This window comes from Poecilia latipinna, unplaced genomic scaffold (assembly GCF_001443285.1).
Source record: "Poecilia latipinna isolate Pla-1442-1.1 unplaced genomic scaffold, P_latipinna-1.0 Scaffold402, whole genome shotgun sequence".
NCBI lineage: Eukaryota > Metazoa > Chordata > Actinopteri > Cyprinodontiformes > Poeciliidae > Poecilia > Poecilia latipinna.
The window spans coordinates 720622-738451 of NW_015113018.1; the positions used below are offsets into that span (position 1 = coordinate 720622).

The window sequence follows — 17830 nt, forward strand, 5'->3', positions numbered from 1 at the left end:
TTACTTCAGTGAAATTTCTGGATTTTCTACCCACTGAATTAAAATCAAACATGTTTTAACAAAAAATTCACCAGACAAACACACACCTGCAGTTTTTATTAAAGTTTCAGTTTTATTGAAATAAACTGATTTGGAAAAAAATTATTTTGCCACATTTTTTTGTGATATGAATTATTGCAATTTTTGTCCTTAAAATACAACTTAATTTAGGTCTGTCTGATTATGTAGTTTTTAAATATTAAATTATTTGGTAATTTCATCAGTTACTCTGTAGTTGAGTAACTGATGAAATTACCAAATAATTTTTTACTCGAGTAATTTCTTTAATGGCTACTTTTTACTTTTACTTTAGTAAAACAAACAGTTTACCCTTTTGCATCTTTGATTCTTTGTCTCTCCACTTTTCCTCCAGACTATTCAACCTTGATTTTCCAATAAAATGCGATGTTTACTTTAATCTGAAGAGAAGTGTAACACTGGACAACCACCCTTCGCCCAGGTAAAACATTTCTGGTGCTGCTCAGGTTTCTTTTCTTGTGCAACTTTCTCTACCACACTTTTTTCTTCAGCTCAATTTTCCTTTAATAAGCTTGAGTACACACAGCATCTTACCTTTTTGCGGTTTCCTTGTGGACTTTTCAGTTTAAAATAAACACTTTCTTGCTCTAATGTATTATTTAAATTATGTAAGAAACTATTTTGGCTTTTTATTAGCTGAGTCAACACTTCAAAGTTATAATTCTGTATAATGATTTAAATAATATATCAACTTTTGAAAAATATGTTTCGAATATATTCTAATTTCTAATATTTTCTGTAATGTGGAGCACGTGCAGCACTTCGCAGGTAATGCACAGGTAAATTACGTCAACCAGGAAGTGGACAGAGGGACGTCCGTGTGAGACGGAGCGGCTAAAGAAGCTTTTGTTTGAGCCTTTTCTGTGAAAAACAAAACAGTAAAGAGCAGAAAGACTCGAGCCTGCGGCAGAGAAATGTGCAGCTTTGGTGAGTCCTTGTATTCTGGTGGATGTCACGAAATCAGAATCGTGTTTTCAAACAGGGGTCAAGGGCTGCCGTCCACGCTTTGTCTCCACTGCTGTAATTTACAGCAGGCCTCCTAGCACAGGGCGGATTATTTATGAAATGTCTGCATCATTTGCTGGGTAAATAGACGAGAATCTGCTGATAGTCCGTCAAGGCTTTGTGTGCACAGATGTGATTGTTGCAACCTGTGGAATAATGTCCATTAAAGAGTTTCTTCTTGAAAATGATTAAACCTGAAAAACAGAGCAAATAGTCAATGTTTAGCTAATATCAAGTTAGCAATTTATTAGAAGTGAGGTTTTCACTATTTTTAAATGCAAGCCGTGATATTTATTTATACACAGTTATACACACACACTTGGCAGGTTAAGGTTTAAAATAGTGTTTTATTTTTGTTAACATTTTTCTTCTGACTGGAAGTAATTTTAAGGTTCTGGAGCAGCCTGGTTACAGTTTCAATTGAATCTGTGGAGGAAGATGCAGATTAGGATGATGGCAGTGTTTAGCTTACTCATACATAAATTGACTAAATGCAAGTGGGAACATGGCAAAAGATTAGTCAGCAATTATAAGAAGACTTTGGTTTTGGTACTGCCAAAGGGGAAAAAATGTCAGTTATTAATAGGAAAGAAAAAATAATTTTGAACGTTCCATTTTTAATCAAATGTTTCAAAAGTTGTGTTGTCCTTTCAAAATTAATGTTGTTTCTACATTTTACTATTACTTTTGCTTGCTTCATTTCCATTCAGGAACAAACTTGTTGCAGCAGAGAAATCTTAAATTTTAGGGGTGTGATTAAGTTTTTTACTAAGCGGTATAACCAATAAGCCCTTTTTAAAACTAGAAAAGTGATGTTTTTTAATAATGTGACTACCTAAACAGGCATTTTTTAATTTAAGATGAAACTGGCTACATCCTAAGATATTATTACAGCATAAATTCTCCTTGGACGTCATCTCAAGGCCAAATACAAGATAATAAAAAGACAACTCTTAGATCTAGTTATATGCAATCCAACTTGGTCTTTAAAAACAAACGTAACATCTCTTCAACCCTGTGTTTCTCTCCCCTAGATAAGGACAAAGGGCCGGGGCGGCTGATGAAAAAGGGGCTCGTTCTCATCCTGGTCGGCCATATGAACTTCATCCTGGGAGCCATCGTCCATGGCAGCGTCCTGCGCCACATTTCCAAACCCAGCCAGCACATTAGTACGCAGTACACTGTAGCCAACATCATTTCTGTCACCTCTGGCCTGCTGGTAGGTTACTGCGTCAGATGTTTTGTTTTTAAATCAGCTGAGGAAACTGATGCATGAAAATGATGCAGTTATCAGGAGTTGTGCATGTTGTGTCATGTGTAGAAGGTGTTTGACTAGTTATTGTCATTTAATGGCTTTTTAAACACAATGTTGGCTAAATGTTTGTTCTCAGTCACATCTGAGGACACATGGTGTGTGGCTGGAAACACTATTTATTTTCATTATTTTTATAAACCTTTACCTTTGTCTCGTTTATGTCTTTCCTCTTTACTTGTCCAGGTCCATCTCTTTGTTACGGCATTTCTCTCCTCTGCTCTTGGTTTTCTCTTCTTTCCAGGCAGCTGAGGGGAATTACACATCAACCACATTTTCCCTAATTGTTTATTGATTTTTTTTTCCTTCCTGGTTTGATAATAACGCTGGATGCAGCTATAGATTCATGGTTACATAGTCAGAATTACACAACATGTATTTTTTAAAACCATAAAAATTCTCCAGCTGAACCAGGTACAGAATGCACCTCCATACATTTTATTTACATTCATTAAAACCTATCTTCTAATCATTCAACTTTTGCAATTTGTTTAGCTTTTGTCACTGAGCAAAACCGTGTAATTGATTTTTATTGTTATATTTACAGGGCATTGGAAAAATATTAATACCTTATAGACCTTCACATCTTGTGACGTTACAAACACACACTTCAAAAAGTTTACTTTTTTTTTGTGATGACATTTTAAAAAATTTTTACAAATAAAATCCGGAAATGATGTGTTGTGTGTCTCCATCCAGTCCCAGTGACTCAACAGTTTGTAGAGACAATTTTTGCTGCAATTACATCTTCAAGTGGTTAAGATTTTGTCTGGGTTTTCACATCCAGATAGTTAAAATCTAGTCCAATTTTCTTTGCAAAATAAGATTGGACAGAGAACATGTGTGAACAACAATCTGCAAATCTTAATTTTATTAGATTTAGGTCTAACGAATGAATCATTTCAGCTGACCAGGAAACATTTGTGTTTGCAGGTTTTGCCTGCCTAGTGATTTCTTTTTCTCTTCTGCATTGGAGCAACAACGTAAAACGCATAAGATACTAAATCCTTCTGTCCCAGTTGATGTCGGTCTGTTTGTGCAGTCATACTGCTGTGTGTTTTTCTCTGCCATCAAGACAGAACTTGCCCGTCATAAAGAAGCTGCTTCTTCAGACTAATCAGCTGTCCCTGCAGGGCAGGCCTCATTACCTCCATTTATCAGAAAAGCTGACACTCGTCAGCAATAAGATGGTGTGAACTTTCACTTCTTTTTCTGAAATTTCCTTCAAATTGGATATGAGGGTCATAAATAAAGCCGATAAAACGTATGAGGGTTACGAGCTACAAATTACAAAATATATGTATCGGATTAGGTTTTGTTGATGGCTTCTGTTTCGATGTTCATCGTTCTGTTCGCTGATTTAATTCACCTTTTTTTTTAATCCAAACATCCAAATTAATAATCCAGTTTCACCACCCGGGGCGAGAATTCCTTGCTATTCCAGAGTCTAATAAAGTCGACTTTGCTCATGTTTGTCTCACAGAGCATTGCCTCTGGGATTATTGCCATTGTGGTTTCAAGGAACCTTCATAAACTTAAGCTGGTAAGAGTTTAACATGTCTCCAGATGCTGAAACACATCATGTTGCGTTTTATTTTCCCACTTTTCATGACGTTTCCTCTGTGTCCTCAGATAATAGGGCTTATGGTGGCGTCCTTCCTGAACGCCCTGCTGTCAGCCGCCTGCAGCGCTGGGCTCCTCCTAGCCATTGGCGTCACCATCGCCCATAACGGAAGCGGCCTGATGATGGGATGCAACGACACAGTGGTGCCCGTCAACGCCCGTTCGCCTGTCAGCGCTCAGTGCCCGTTTGATACAACACGAATATATGTGAGTGGAAGCTACAACGCTTTTATTAAATTATATGTACCATATTTTCCGGACCTACAATTAAAAAAAAGAAAGAAAAAACTGGAAACGTACATATATTAGCCGCTGATATCTCCGCCACTCTCGGTTTTCCACAAGGTCGCAGCAGAGGGCTGCTTCCTTAATAAATCTGCTATTAAGGACGCAGACCCGGCATGATTTCATTCACATACAGATCGATGGCAGCAACTATATCGATAACTTTCAACTTAAAAGCTGCATCATATAAACTTCTTCCTGTTGTTTCCATGATGAGCGGGTATGAGTTTGAAAACATTTCTCCGTCGTGCCTGCTGCTAGCATGTGCTTGTTCTAAATGAAAACTAGCGCTTTCTTCTTTGATTTCCAATTTTGACTTCCAATAATTCACTTCCTGCTAAAGCGCCCCCTGGTGGTTGAAGAAAAATCCACAGAAAAGCCTCACCAGGCTATAAGCCGCATGGCTCAAAGCGTAGGGAAAAAGTAACGCCTTATAGTCCAAAAAATACAGTATATATTATTTATTATTGCTTTTTCCACTTCCTGCTGTGGCTCAGGACACCACCCTGGCCTTGTGGATCCCCTGTGCCATGCTGTCGGCAGCGGAGGCCGGCCTGTCGGTGTGGTGCTTCGTGGTTGGACTGGCTCTCAGAGGGATCATGCCGTGTGGGAAGAGCTACATCAAAGAGCAGGTGAGTGTCTGCAGGGCAGACCGGAGCGCTCCAGGCTCTACCTGTGGTCTGGGACTGTCTGCATCTCCCGCTGACTCACAGAGTCAAACTGGTTCTGGTTTGGTTTTATTCAGACACAGAACCTATTCATGTGTTGGATAATCCGTGTTAAATCAGGCAGGAACTGTTCACATACATATTTTTTTTAGCTTTTCTTAGACAAAAAATGAAATTATGCATCACTATAGAAGTATGAAGCAAATTTCAGTTTGTTTAATCTTCTATTAACTTATCATAATAATAATAATAATGGGCCTTTTAATATGTCAAGGTGACTCTTGTTCTGTTTTAGGCTATAACTAAATAAATTAATGTAGATTTCAAATATTCATACTTGAGTTTTTCTGTACTATTAGGACATGTTACTTCTCTTTCAGAGTTGTAACATATTTTACAGTTTAACCTGCAATGCTTTGTCCTAATGCATATATAATTATACAAATTTACTGATAATCTGGTGATTTTTTTATTTTTTTTTCTGTCCTTTACAGAAGATTAAGATTTTTTTATTTTTACTTTAACACAAAAAAAGTCTTGATGACTTTTTTATTATTATTGAGCTGCTAACGCAAAAAAAAAAAAAAATCTCCAATGCACTTCAGCCACTGAAGTTTGAAATGTTGAGATATTTCTGGTCAGTATTTAATTTAATTTAATTTTATTTATTCTCTATTGGTTTTCTCTAAACCATACTGAGGAGCTTTGAGTCCAGTAATTTCCTTATAATAATGATTGTCCATTGTTAAATTTTTATGATGACACATTTTAATTGAACATAAAACTTATGAGGTAGTTGTAGATAATGAACATTTCTATCATTGCACTGTGCTACATCCGCTTAATTACAGCAGATTTGTTCATATTATCACATTTTCCTTCCTTTTTCATCACAGTTGGAGGAAGAGACTGAAAACTCTCCACAAACTCGTCGCCTTATGGGAAAACATTTCAAGGCTGAAGCATAAAACGCTTCATAAGTCTGTAGAAGTCTGTCCATTTCAAATTGAGGAACTTGCATGTTATGAAGGTTAATATGTGCTTGGATGTGTGTGCGTAAATGTGACAATGTTTTAAAATGGCCGCCCTAATATTTAGGTTTATTAGAACCTAATATGAAACCAGTGCTTATGAAGACAGTTTTTTTTTTAGTTTGATCTTTATTTCTTAAAAGTAATTATTCAACAGTTTGTTTACCTTTTTTTAACCACTCCATGAAATCTAACATGTCTTAAAATTTTTAAAATAATTTTAGTTTTTTTTTCTACATTCAGCTTTGATTTCCATTTGATTTCATGCCATAAAATAGTAAACTGCACTTTTTTTCTTTTTTTTAACTATTGGCATTAAACAGGAAGGTAAATGAAACATGCAGCATTTGTTAATTAAATAAAACTGATAATTACCAGTTTATACTGTAATTGCATTGTTTCAAAAATTGTATTTCAAGGTATGTTGGACATTTTTAACTCCATTTGTTTCATTTTCTACATCGTTTGCCATTATCTATCAATCATTATTTTTTTTTATAATATAAAAACTGAAAAGAAACATTCAAATATGCTGGTAAGTAAATGTATTCTGAACATGCATTAAAAAAAAAAGTTGAATCCAAAAAGCCGTGTTTGGACTCTGTTCTGTAATGTTGGTCATTGTTAAGTGGGGTCACATTAAAAGGTTAAAACCAGTATGTGGGTCAGCAGCCTGAGCCGGACCCCCCACAACTCTGTGACAGAGAGGATCAGGATCAGATCAGCCATGAAACGGTTAATCTAGGGCTGTGCTTAACTGTGTGGAAGGAAATCATAGCGCAAAACGCTAATCCTGAAGCTCTGCAGGACAAATATTGACATAAGTCTTGACTAATGCGGTCACAACAACGAGCCAAGCTGCAGGAAGAAATCATTTTAAGGAGGACTTTAAAGACGTGAGTAAACTATGTGACATTTTATCAAGCGACTTATAACTAGTTACATATTCTTTGCTTTTTTTATATTAGTATTTAATCTGTCATTTATTTGTCAGTGTCAGCATTTGCTAAGTCTGTTTGAAAACTGACAGCAGCATCTCCAAACAGTTTGTAAATGAAGGATATAGTCATGTTTCCTGGTAGACACTTCCACTGACGCTGGGCTTGATTGGACCAAAACCAGCAGATGACATGGCTCCCCACATCAAACTTCACTTTGCTTTTCCACTCTGATTTCAGATTCCAGCGCTTTGCTTTTGAAATGAAAAGCAAAATTAATATTCATCTGAAAAAAGGACTTTGGACCCACGTTGAACAACAGTGCAATCTTTTATCTTCTTGGCTCAGATAACTGGTTACCTTGTCAGTCCAAGAGTGACTTAAGACAACAAATGCAACATTTATCGTACAAATCGTGGATATTTGTTGTGGCTGGTGAACCTTTGAGTCAAATTGCATTTTCTTCCACTCAACTTCCTATTTCTTTGCAGTCTGAACAGCCAAAGTCTTTAGTGGTGACTATTTGTGGCTTACTCTCTTTGAGGAAGGTTCACTGTCTGCTGACCAATTATCAATTCATTTTTATTTACCATTGTGTAAGCCACAGCACAACATTTCTGTATTAAAATCAATTTTAATAGTCTATTTACAGAAACGTAATTTGTGATTTTTATTAATTTTAAGACATAATTCTCAAAATGGTTCAAGCAGAGGTCAGAAATGTACTAGGCTTCTCTGAATAACATTCATGAGATGAACTGAACTAATGAGATAAATTCATTTTTAAACATATTTCAAGCTGCGAGAAGTGAGAAAAGCTAAATTGTGTCAACCTATGAAGCGCAAAAAAATAAGTGTAAATAAATAAAATGCAGCACCTTTCAAAGCTCATATCTATGACGCATATTTTGGTTATGATAATGCAGTCCAGTCACGCAGCCAAAACGCCGCAACGCATTAGACTTCATTAGTATTCCATTATAGTCGAGATGAATTTTTAAGCAGCCCACTGTAGGTCTAACACGCCCACATCCACTCACACTGTGAAGTCAATTGGCTCGCCTGCGCGCTCACGCTCAATCCGCGCTCCCGATGACTCGTGGGCAGCGAGCAGCCAGCTGCAGAGCAGAGCGGACCAGCGCTGTACTGCGGTGAACAGAGCCCGGGACCACCCGAACCGCTCGCTGTTCTGCACACAAGGTAAAGCATTTCCTCCTCTAACATTACACCTCCCTCATCTCTGCGCCTCATTTGATTCTGAGCTGTAAAACAGGCGCGCAGACTTGGACAATAAACGCTTTAAAGGGAAAATGTGCGCAAACAGCGCGCTGTTGCTGCGTGGAATACGCTGCGGTGACAAACCATCTGATGGTTTTCTTTTTTTCCTGCATGTTACCGCGTGTGGTTGTCGCTGCAACAACGAAGATGCTTCCGTGGACAGAGCGACGTGAAATGTCTGCGCTCTGAAACCACCCACTTCATTTTTCTCTGACAACCAGAAGGAGCGAACGCTAACGACGCGCCTCACCGTGAACGCTACGCAGGTGTTCACCTAAATTACTAATCAATGTAACAATGTTAATGGCTGCTGGCTGACAGCAGCTGGCGTGCGCGACGTCGTCACGCAGAGCTGAAGAAATGTCCATGTTGCATTTGGATATATTAGTGGAGCATATAAGCTGTAAAGTTTACAATTCAGCCACACGGAAAGTCGCGTAGTGGGTCTGTGTGAAACATCACAGGAGCGTTGCTTTTATGGAGTGCAAAAAGTGCCACAATGATATACACAATATATATATATAAATTGGTTATTACTTGATAAGGAAATCCATTCCTAATTGGAGGTTAAAAACGCCAAGTGAATTATGTAATTTCTGGAAATTAATGTAGAACTTAGCCACATTTTTTAATTATATATTTGACTGATTATATTGTTTTAAAAATAAATCAATTTATGAAGTGTTTCAGCACTGTACTCTGAAATAATTATTTTAATAATTACAACTTAATTGTATCGTAGTCATTTGCTGCAGTACATGGCTTGATTTAATATTGTTTTCTATCAGCCTTCTCCTTCAAAATCTGTTGGAGTAACTACTTTTTTTACTCTTTTACATAAAAAAATCCTCCTGGAAGGACATTTCTGTTTTTATTATTATTGTGCTCATGATTTGTCCTCGTATTGAGCTGATGAAAAGATGAAAACTTCCCCTGTTTAAAGGAGTTATTCCTCTCCACTGTTGTCCATGTTTGACCAAAACAAGGAATTGCTGCAAAATCAATGACCGATTGATGTGATCGGCTGAACTTTATTTCTATAGATTACTGCCATTTTAAAATGAAGTTTATTGCACTGTATGATTAGTTGTATCACATTTAAAAGTTTGACCGGCATGATCAAAATGATTGTTTTTGTATATAAATTTAATGTTTTGTCATTTTAAATTCAATATGTTTTGAATTGGCTTTATACAAAAAAAACAAAAAGAACTGAAATGAGATGATAGAACCCCGTTATTTCATTATTTAATTTTAATTAAGGAATTCTAACATTTTAATATTAATATTGCATTAAATTAGATTTTAATTAAGAGACACATAAATTATTGTTTAATTTTCTTGCTTTTTCAATGGCACCTTTTGTGCTCCGTATGGCTGTTGCCCAGTGAAGCTCACACAAACGGGAACGGAGGTGGGGGAGTGTCTGGGCCACTCATCCACAGGTGTACGTCCTCACAGGCATCTGAGCTGATAGCAGGTTCACTTTGAACACACTTTCTGTAGTGTGCAACCTGACCCCGCTGACTCAGCTCTCCTACAAGAACATAATCCGACACTGAGGCAAGCCAAGACAATTTTTCCTAAAAATGCAAACACACACTCTGTCAGGAAAGAAAATCAGCTTTACACCCATTTGGGTGATGTAAAAATGTATCGTAATAGGATGATTTTATTCATGTAAAGAAGGGTGTGGCTGATCAGAGACGATGTCTGCAACAGTAAACTTCAAGGAAATCCTCTTTGCTGTTTTAGGCAATAATCCCCTCTTTGTATATTAAACTTGCAAGACCTGTTTTCAGGAGCCAAAGCAGTCTGACGGTTTAAAAAGAGACGTTTTGTGTCTTTGCAGGGTTGATTATGACACGCTGGAGCCTCGGCGGTTCTGGCCATCATCTCTGGAGAACAGATAAGGAATTGAAAGAATAAAGACCAGAAAGAAAACGGCAGGAGACGACTTGCATATGGAAGACGGAGCTTTGCAATAAGCTCAGGGATGGAGCCAGGTTTACAGGCCTTTGACCGGAGGAGCACTGGGATTCAGAGAAAAATCCAATAATGGGAAATCAGTTTAGACATTCTGAAACGCAATGAGATTTCCACAAAGTGCAGCTCTCTTGAATTTGGAGTTCCCTTATGTAGTTTAGCCTGCATGCACCCTGTCTGTGGACTTCTCCTTTAGTGTGGGTTTGTGGGCTTCACATCCATCACTCACTTTCAAAATGGATATGTTTCTCTCTTACCAAGCTGCTGTCAAAATAAGGATGATATAAACAACCTGAATCACTGACAATATGTCGAGCGTTAAAAAGAAAACACCTGTCAGCGGAGGAGACGGGCGTTCAAAAACTGTAATAAACGGCTGCAGACAAAACGTCCCTTCCTGCCATCTCTCCATCCTCCTCCTCCTGCTCCTCTTCTCCCTGGGTGCCCCTCACATGGAGTCTATAGAGAGCCATAGCGAATTCAGCTGTGAGCCCATCAGACTGAGAATGTGCCAGGATTTGCCTTACAACACCACCTTCATGCCCAATCTCCTGAATCACTACGACCAGCAAACGGCTGCTCTGGCCATGGAGGTAGGTGGTGGTGTTCTTCTTCTCTCCTTTTAAAAAAAAAAAAAGGCAATTCAAATGGGTTTTTTTGTGTGTGTGAAAATGGGGAGAAATGCTGCTGCTGTTAATGTCATGTTGCTATTTCTGAATAATAATTTAATAAAATGCACAGGGCTTGGAAATGGTTGCTGACTACAAAGCAGCAGCCTGCAGAGTTTTATCTTGTTGCGTCATGCACCTGCTGAGGTCTGAAGGATTCCTCATGTAGCCTAAAGTGACAGGAACAGATATGACTCGGATACAAATGTATCTGAAATGAAAACTGACATTATGTGCCAACGTTAAAATCAGTTCATCAGCTCAGAACGATGATCTTTCTGAGGCAACGGGTCCATCCATCATCAGCAGGCTGCAGATGAACAGCAAATTGATTACTGAATTCAACTATCTACATTTACTCAGTTACATTTACTTGGAAAATACTTACTATTAGAAGTTTTTTTATTTGGAGAATTTTATTTTGAGGTGTTGCTGCTTTAATTTGAGTAAAATTTCTGGATAATCTGTCTACTGAGTAATTTCACTGAACAAAGAAAAAACTTGTTTTAACCAAAAATCTACCTGCAGTTTTTGTCTCATGTTATTTTTTTACTGAATGAAATTATTTTGTATTTTTTATTTGAATTATTTTCATCTTGATCTTTAAAATACCAACATTTCCACATAACTTTGTATTTTTACTCCGTTTGATTGTCTTAAATAGTTGAGTAACTACTAAATACTTTTTTACTCAGCTAATTTCCTAGTTAAAATATGCTAAAGTAGTTCTTCTCTCAAGTCCAGTTTTTTGTGTACTTTACCCACTTCTGTGTCTCAGTAATTTACATGTTCATTTTTATAAAAAAATGCGGTACAACTACAACACTTATGCTTTTATCCTATATTCTTTATCATCAGTGCAAACAGGCATGGGTCGCTCAGAAACAAACAAGGCTCCTTCTTGCTTTCTGCAAATGTTGCCTCAGAGCCTTTAATCTGAGAGCTGCAGGAGACACAAAGCTGCAGGCATGAAAATTGAGGATTTAAGCGAAGCAGGGAAAGGGCTCTCCTTCATCTCTCTTCCTCATGTTGCAGATTCATCTTCCTACATGCTGCTTCTTCTTAGACACAGATGGATGTGTATGTACTCATCCAGTCATTCCTGACCTTTCAGTTTTCTATATGAGCTCTAGCTGACAGACAGAAGGTGCAATCTGATCAGCAGAAGGAGGAAAATATTCTCCAGTGAGGTTTGTGTGTGTGGTTTAAAGCTTTTAAGACATTCCTTGGTGTGTGGACATTTGTTTGTAGCGACTGAGGGGAAGTAGTGCTGTGTTACACACACACACTGTGCATCGTTATCATGTTACCCCTCTTTCCTACTCCATTGTTAGTCCCTGGAGAATGTGAAAGGACACAGAACAAGGTGTTGTTCAGTAACTATGCTGTAATTACCTGTTTTTGTCCAGGTCACTATGCAAAACCTGGCTATTTTCTGAGGTGTTAATTTTACTGTCATTATAAGTCTATCCCACAAATAGGGAATTAAGTTCAAATTTCAAACATGCAGAGCTTCTGTTATTTTCTTTTTGCACAAAGCCACACCATAATCTAACCAGCAGAGGTACGGCCTTGTTTTGGCGACTGAATTTAAACATCCCAAATACCTCCAGCAGCGCGTTCAAATAAATCTGCTTCCAGCTGTTCATAGTTGGTATATTAAATTACTCTTGCTGAAAAGCAGATGAATTTGAACAAGGCATGTGTTGGCTGGCTGAGCTGCATGTTTAATCCTGAGGGATTTTTGTTGTTTTTACGCCTAGTAAGCACTTTCCCACGTCAAAATGGATGATCGAAATTCTGTCTCATTTTATGACGGAACAAGATTTCTGCGATTTCCTGTTGCCCACATCAAAATATGCTGTGTTGCTAAGGATCTGCAGCGGGATGATTACTTTCTTTGTGGAACTACTGACTGTAGTTCATTACGGTCGGAGCTGCAGCTACAGTCATGGCCTTTAATCAGCAAATGAACGACTGTGCAATTGTTCAGTCACGTCAGTTCCCCAAAGTCTTGTCAAAACACGCTACCTCAGAGACTCCAAGAACCATCTGGTGCTGAACTTGATTTGACCCAGATGAAGCGGGAGCCAGGTAACCAACACCCACAGTCGCTCCAGTCATTTCTGAAGATGGCTGAGCAGCAACATGAGCCGTGTTATTTTTCCTGCTCTGCAGTGACCAGGCAGCGCTGCCCCGGTGGAAACCCTGGAGGAAATTTAATAATCCCTCAGTAGAAAACACGGGCTGCGTAATGCCAGCTTGTGTGTGTGTTTCTGTGGAAGGAAATGTCCAATTTCTCCTCCTCGATCAGTGAGTTTAACTATTTTTCCTTTCCAGATTTTTACTAAAATCTAGTCTGTTTAGATTTTTACAAGTGTTTTTCCAGTCCTGATGATTCCTTCAGTTGTGATGCTTTAAAACAGTCTAAATTGGATATTACAAATCTTTTTGACCTAATTTAAAATATACAGCACATTAAATTAGTTTATATTTCCCCGGACTGGACAGCACTCAAGTACACGATTTAAAAAATAATTTAATTCGCTCTTGGAGAACAAATTACAGAATTACTGGCTGGAAGCATGACTAAAATTGTTTTTATAGACGATTTTCAGGCCATAGTTTCTTCATAAACATGCAACCACTAACCCCACGTTGTGAATTATGTTATTAACTTAATTGGTTCTTCAAAGAGGCTGGACGTTGTGTAATTTTAGAACATGCAGCTGGGATTGTTGAAATGAAGGGAAAGTATAAACTTTATAAATATAAACTGTTTTGAACCTGTAAATTTCATGAAAACAAAATGTTTTCATAGTAGTTCAGCCTCATATGAAATATATCATCAAAATTCAGAATATTTTATACACGATTGTTCTGTTTATTTACCCAAATCTCTAAGGGATTGTTGTTGTGTTTTTTTTTTTACCTTTTAACTCACACTAGAGATTCTGCCTTCATCTGTTATAGTTGAGATAACTCAGGTTCCCAAGTGGAGTTGGATTTATCCAGCGTTGTGGTTAAAGCTCCAGAAACTTCATCGTTCCTGTAAGTGTAATTGCTTATCCAGGGTTAAAAAGTGGACACTGCTACTTCCTGTGTGTGTGTGTGTGACTGGGCCGGGTTACGCTCCCAGCTGTCATCGCTCACTACTGCAAACTAGCTGCTAATCTCTCTCTCAGCTCCACAATGACGACATTGATTCCCACACCAGCGGCCATCCCATCTGCTACAATAGTCAATTAAACCTGAGCAGAGAGGCCGAAATAAGGGGGGAGGTGAAGTTGTGCAGCCAAGACGTGTTTTTAAGGAAGGTTTTGTTTGTTTGTACATCTATTTACGTGCCCATGTAGTAAAATAAGAATATAATCTTTCCTGCCCATCTGCCTCTGCATGTCATGGTTCCCAGAGGATTAGTTGTTGTGACATTACCTAAGCGCTTTGCGTGTTGAAAACAGATTTAGACGTATGACACAGTGAATGTTCATCAGCAGCAGAACCGAGGTTACCGCGGACAGATGGGTCTGCAAACCTACGAGCTACAGTGAGACGTGGCATCATGAGGCGTTTGTTAGGTAGATTTTGTCCAGGTTTTGTTTTGCAGAATTTTGTCCATTTAAAGTAAATGTTTGACAATAAATGACATTTATAATGTCAATAAATTGGCGAAGATTCACATTTTGAGAGCAAGAGACAACAGAAGGGTTTTACATTGATGGACAACACAGTTGCTCCAAATAGGAAACACTGTAAAAATGGTTCCTTTTGACAGCCTGAAGTATTTCTGTGAAAGTGTAATCTCCAAATATTCAAGAATATCTGCAACCCTTTATTACCTTAATATAAAGTTAGTATAAATGTGTTTCTTTTACACTCTGGTTTCAACAGAAATGCTTTAGGATCAGTTTACATGTTCATCTAAGGCACCAGATGAAAGGCAGCAAGAGATCCGCTATCCTGACATCAGAAACTCTTCCTTCAGGCTCTGTGAGAAATACCTGGCCAGTAGCTAACTCTGCAGATCATAACTGGACTTAAACCAGGGGTGTCCAAACATTTTGCCATGTGGGTCAAAATTGTAGAACCAAAAATAGTTGCAGGCCAAAAACACCAACAAAGCAAATAAAATAGCTGGAAATTTATTGTAGATTTTTACGACTCTGTATCAGGGCCATTGTAGACAGAAAAAAAGGACTAAATTTCCACCAAAGACTACAATTTTGTGATTTCTTTTGAAATTTTCAAAAGAAAATTTGAAATATAGAAATGAAAAGTTTTTTGTTGAAAATTTCTGATATTTATCAAAAAATTTGATATTTGTTTTCTATCATATTTCATTGTTTTTTCTAGAAAATTTCAGAGATTACGCTTAAAACTTTTTGGCAGAAATTTACTACTTACTACAACTTTAATCTGCATGTTTGCTCTATTAAAAAGACATCTAATTTTCAGTTTCTTTTGGACTCGATAAAATACATTTATTTTCGGTAATAAGAACATTATTCCAGTCTTTGTTTCAAAACTCTTGGTATGTTTAACCACATCTAATAAAGAATAACAGCTGATTTGGCTGCAGTAAAGTTGGCTTTTCAGTGAAAGATCAACTTGGTTTTACCTTTTGGTAAAAAAGACGAATACTTTGTGTTGTACTTCACATTTTCCTTTATGAGAAAGTGATGTTGGTAACAGTTTTTAAATCTCCATCTGTGTCTGCGGGCCAAATTTGTATAATTTTTGAATTCAGTTAGGGGCCATACAAAGTCAATCCAAGAGCCACAAATGGCCCCGGGCCACACTTTGGACACCTCTGGCTGAAACATGTATTTTTATGTGTGGTGTGTGTGAACACACACACAGACGTCCATGCACCTCCTCTAAAAGAAGCACTATGATGACTGCCTAGAAATTAGCTTCACTTGATGTGAATTTGTACATATTAGATGTTTTGGGGGGTTTTCTAGCACAATTTACATTTTTGTGTTTAAGAAATCTTTGTCATGAATATCAGATTTATTCTGGGCAAAATTATCTTAAATCTATTTTAGTCTGTTTAGTTTGTAGGATCCATGTTTTTTTTTTGTCTTAATGAAAAATGTGAATATAAAGTACAACACCTCTAGTGTGGCATTTATAATGTAAGGGAGCTTTTGGTCAGTCTAATTAAAACAGATTGTGTAGTTTTCTTTTGAGACAGAAGCGCTGCTGCAGCAGGGTGGTCCATGCCAACAATAAAATCTCATCAAGCTGTTTGGAGTCTTACCTGGTGGAGGACGATGCAAAGCCCAGCGACAAACAGCTCAAACCACCATTAAGAGCACAATGGACACATGGTGTGTAAGGCAAATAATCAGCCTGTCACTCGCTATGCGGCCAGCAAATAAATGAGATTTCTGGGTGAAACAAATTGCAAAGACCTTTTTAATGAAGTGCAAACCCTTCAAGGATTGTAAAACCCAACAACAATGCAACTGACAGGGACCTTGATTAACGCAACAAAATAAAATAAAAAGGCCTGCTAACTGGTGTCAGCGCTAGATGCTAACTCAGCTGCCTCTTCATGTCTTTTTATGACATGTTTCTCTGAGCTCTGCACATTATTACACCCTCATCACAAAGCGGAGCAGTCCCAAAACCCAACAGGCAAATAAGAGTTGGGACAGCCGGGAAAAATCACAAGTAAAAGAAATATAAAGGGGCAAATGCAGCGCAGGAAAAGCTGTTGAGCTTCTGCTGTTTCTGAACATTTAGAAACATTTGTCATGCATTTATAAAAAAAAAAAAAAACAACATTTTGCCAGTCTTTCTAAATCTTTAAGTCACAACTCTGACAGAAGTTTTGAATTATATATAACTTTATTCTAAATGCCCCACTCCTTCAAACATGTAAATATACTTTACTGCTGTTTTTGTTTTGTTTGCTTTTGTTGTATACAACTTTCATTCTTTTATTACTCCAAGTTCAAAAAAGTCAAACTGAACTAAACGTAGTTATTTAATAATGTAATTAATTGACAATAGCATTGCCGCCCCCGAAGGGGCATTAAGGGGGCCATGAACCCCTCTTGAAAACGACTGACTGCCTCAAAGAATCATGTTGACGTCTTAGACAGCCATACAGAGTCATCGTGTTCAATGAAGACCGAAATGTAAGACACTATGCATAAATAAATACAGAATAAATTTTAAATATTTTAACTTTTAAACATTTTTAGCTATGCCCTCCTAACTTTGTGCTGGCCTGATCTGGCTACCCTTGTTTAAACCATCTGTGGTCCCACTGGACCATAAGGAGTTTGTATCTTTGCATGTTAACGCTCTCGGACACTGGAACTTTGTTTTGGCACCTCTGACATGAACTTGGTGTGACTCTAGACATTTTAGGACGTTTTGCAATCTTGGCTGTGTTAAAGCTTTAGTACACAATTTTCTTAGATTGAAAAGCAGCAAAACTTAAAACAAAAAAAAACAAAAAAAAAGCAAATAGTTGTTAATTAGTTGCAGAGGCAGAAGGAATAATAATCTGTTGGTTACAAAAGGAGACAAAGAATGGGGGGGGGGTCAGAGAGGGAATGTCAGGAGGGAAATGCTGACGGACTGACAGGTTGTGTAAAGTCTGTGGACTCTACTGTCTTTGCTGTTTGGGTTTCTCTCATCAGGGGTTCCTGTCTTTCAAAATAAGACTGGTTTGTTCATGAAAGGCCGCCCTGGGCTTTGCAAATCCTTTAAAGCAAAACGTGTCTGTGTGTGTGTGTGTGCCAAACGTGGAGAGTTTTCCACTTGTTCTGTTTAATTGTACTGTTTTGTTGTTTGTGTGTATGTGAATACCGAAGTGTGTGTGTGTGCGCGTGTGGGGGGATTCCTGTGTGTGTGTGTGTGTGTGTGTGTGTGTGTGTGTGTGTGTGTGTGTGTGTGTGTGTGTGTGTGTCTCACACATATAGAGATATTTTTTTTTTTT

General features: G+C 37.8%; 2 protein-coding genes across 4 annotated transcripts in view; both read left to right on the forward strand.

Moving 5' to 3' along the window:
- Window positions 1–814: 814 nt before the first annotated feature.
- Window positions 815–6589, forward strand: krtcap3 (keratinocyte associated protein 3). Its single transcript, XM_015037385.1, has 6 exons — window positions 815–1005; window positions 2118–2302; window positions 3879–3938; window positions 4028–4225; window positions 4801–4935; window positions 5868–6589. The coding sequence occupies exons 1-6, from the start codon at window positions 993–995 to the stop codon at window positions 5937–5939; spliced, it is 663 nt and encodes a 220-aa protein (XP_014892871.1). The 5' UTR covers window positions 815–992; the 3' UTR covers window positions 5940–6589.
- Window positions 6590–7985: 1396 nt separating this feature from the next.
- The window catches only part of LOC106950481 (frizzled-3-like), a 38168-nt gene continuing 28323 nt past the window's right edge, over window positions 7986–17830 (forward strand). The window contains exons 1-3 of one of the 3 annotated variants that reach the window (XM_015037380.1): window positions 7987–8140; window positions 8366–8484; window positions 10071–10797. In XM_015037380.1, the coding sequence (XP_014892866.1) occupies window positions 10513–10797 (285 nt within the window). In that variant the 5' untranslated portion in view covers window positions 7987–8140; window positions 8366–8484; window positions 10071–10512. Of the gene's footprint in view, window positions 8141–8365; window positions 8485–10070; window positions 10798–17830 lie in introns of all 3 variants that reach the window. The other 2 variants (XM_015037381.1, XM_015037379.1) reach the window with 2 other exon arrangements.

Bases quoted from the DNA above. Each gene is read 5' to 3' on its own strand.
- krtcap3 (XM_015037385.1), top strand. The intron at 3,939-4,027 runs GTAAGAGTTTAA...CTGTGTCCTCAG, and splicing joins ACCTTCATAAACTTAAGCTG to ATAATAGGGCTTATGGTGGC. The intron at 4,936-5,867 runs GTGAGTGTCTGC...TTTTCATCACAG, and splicing joins AGAGCTACATCAAAGAGCAG to TTGGAGGAAGAGACTGAAAA.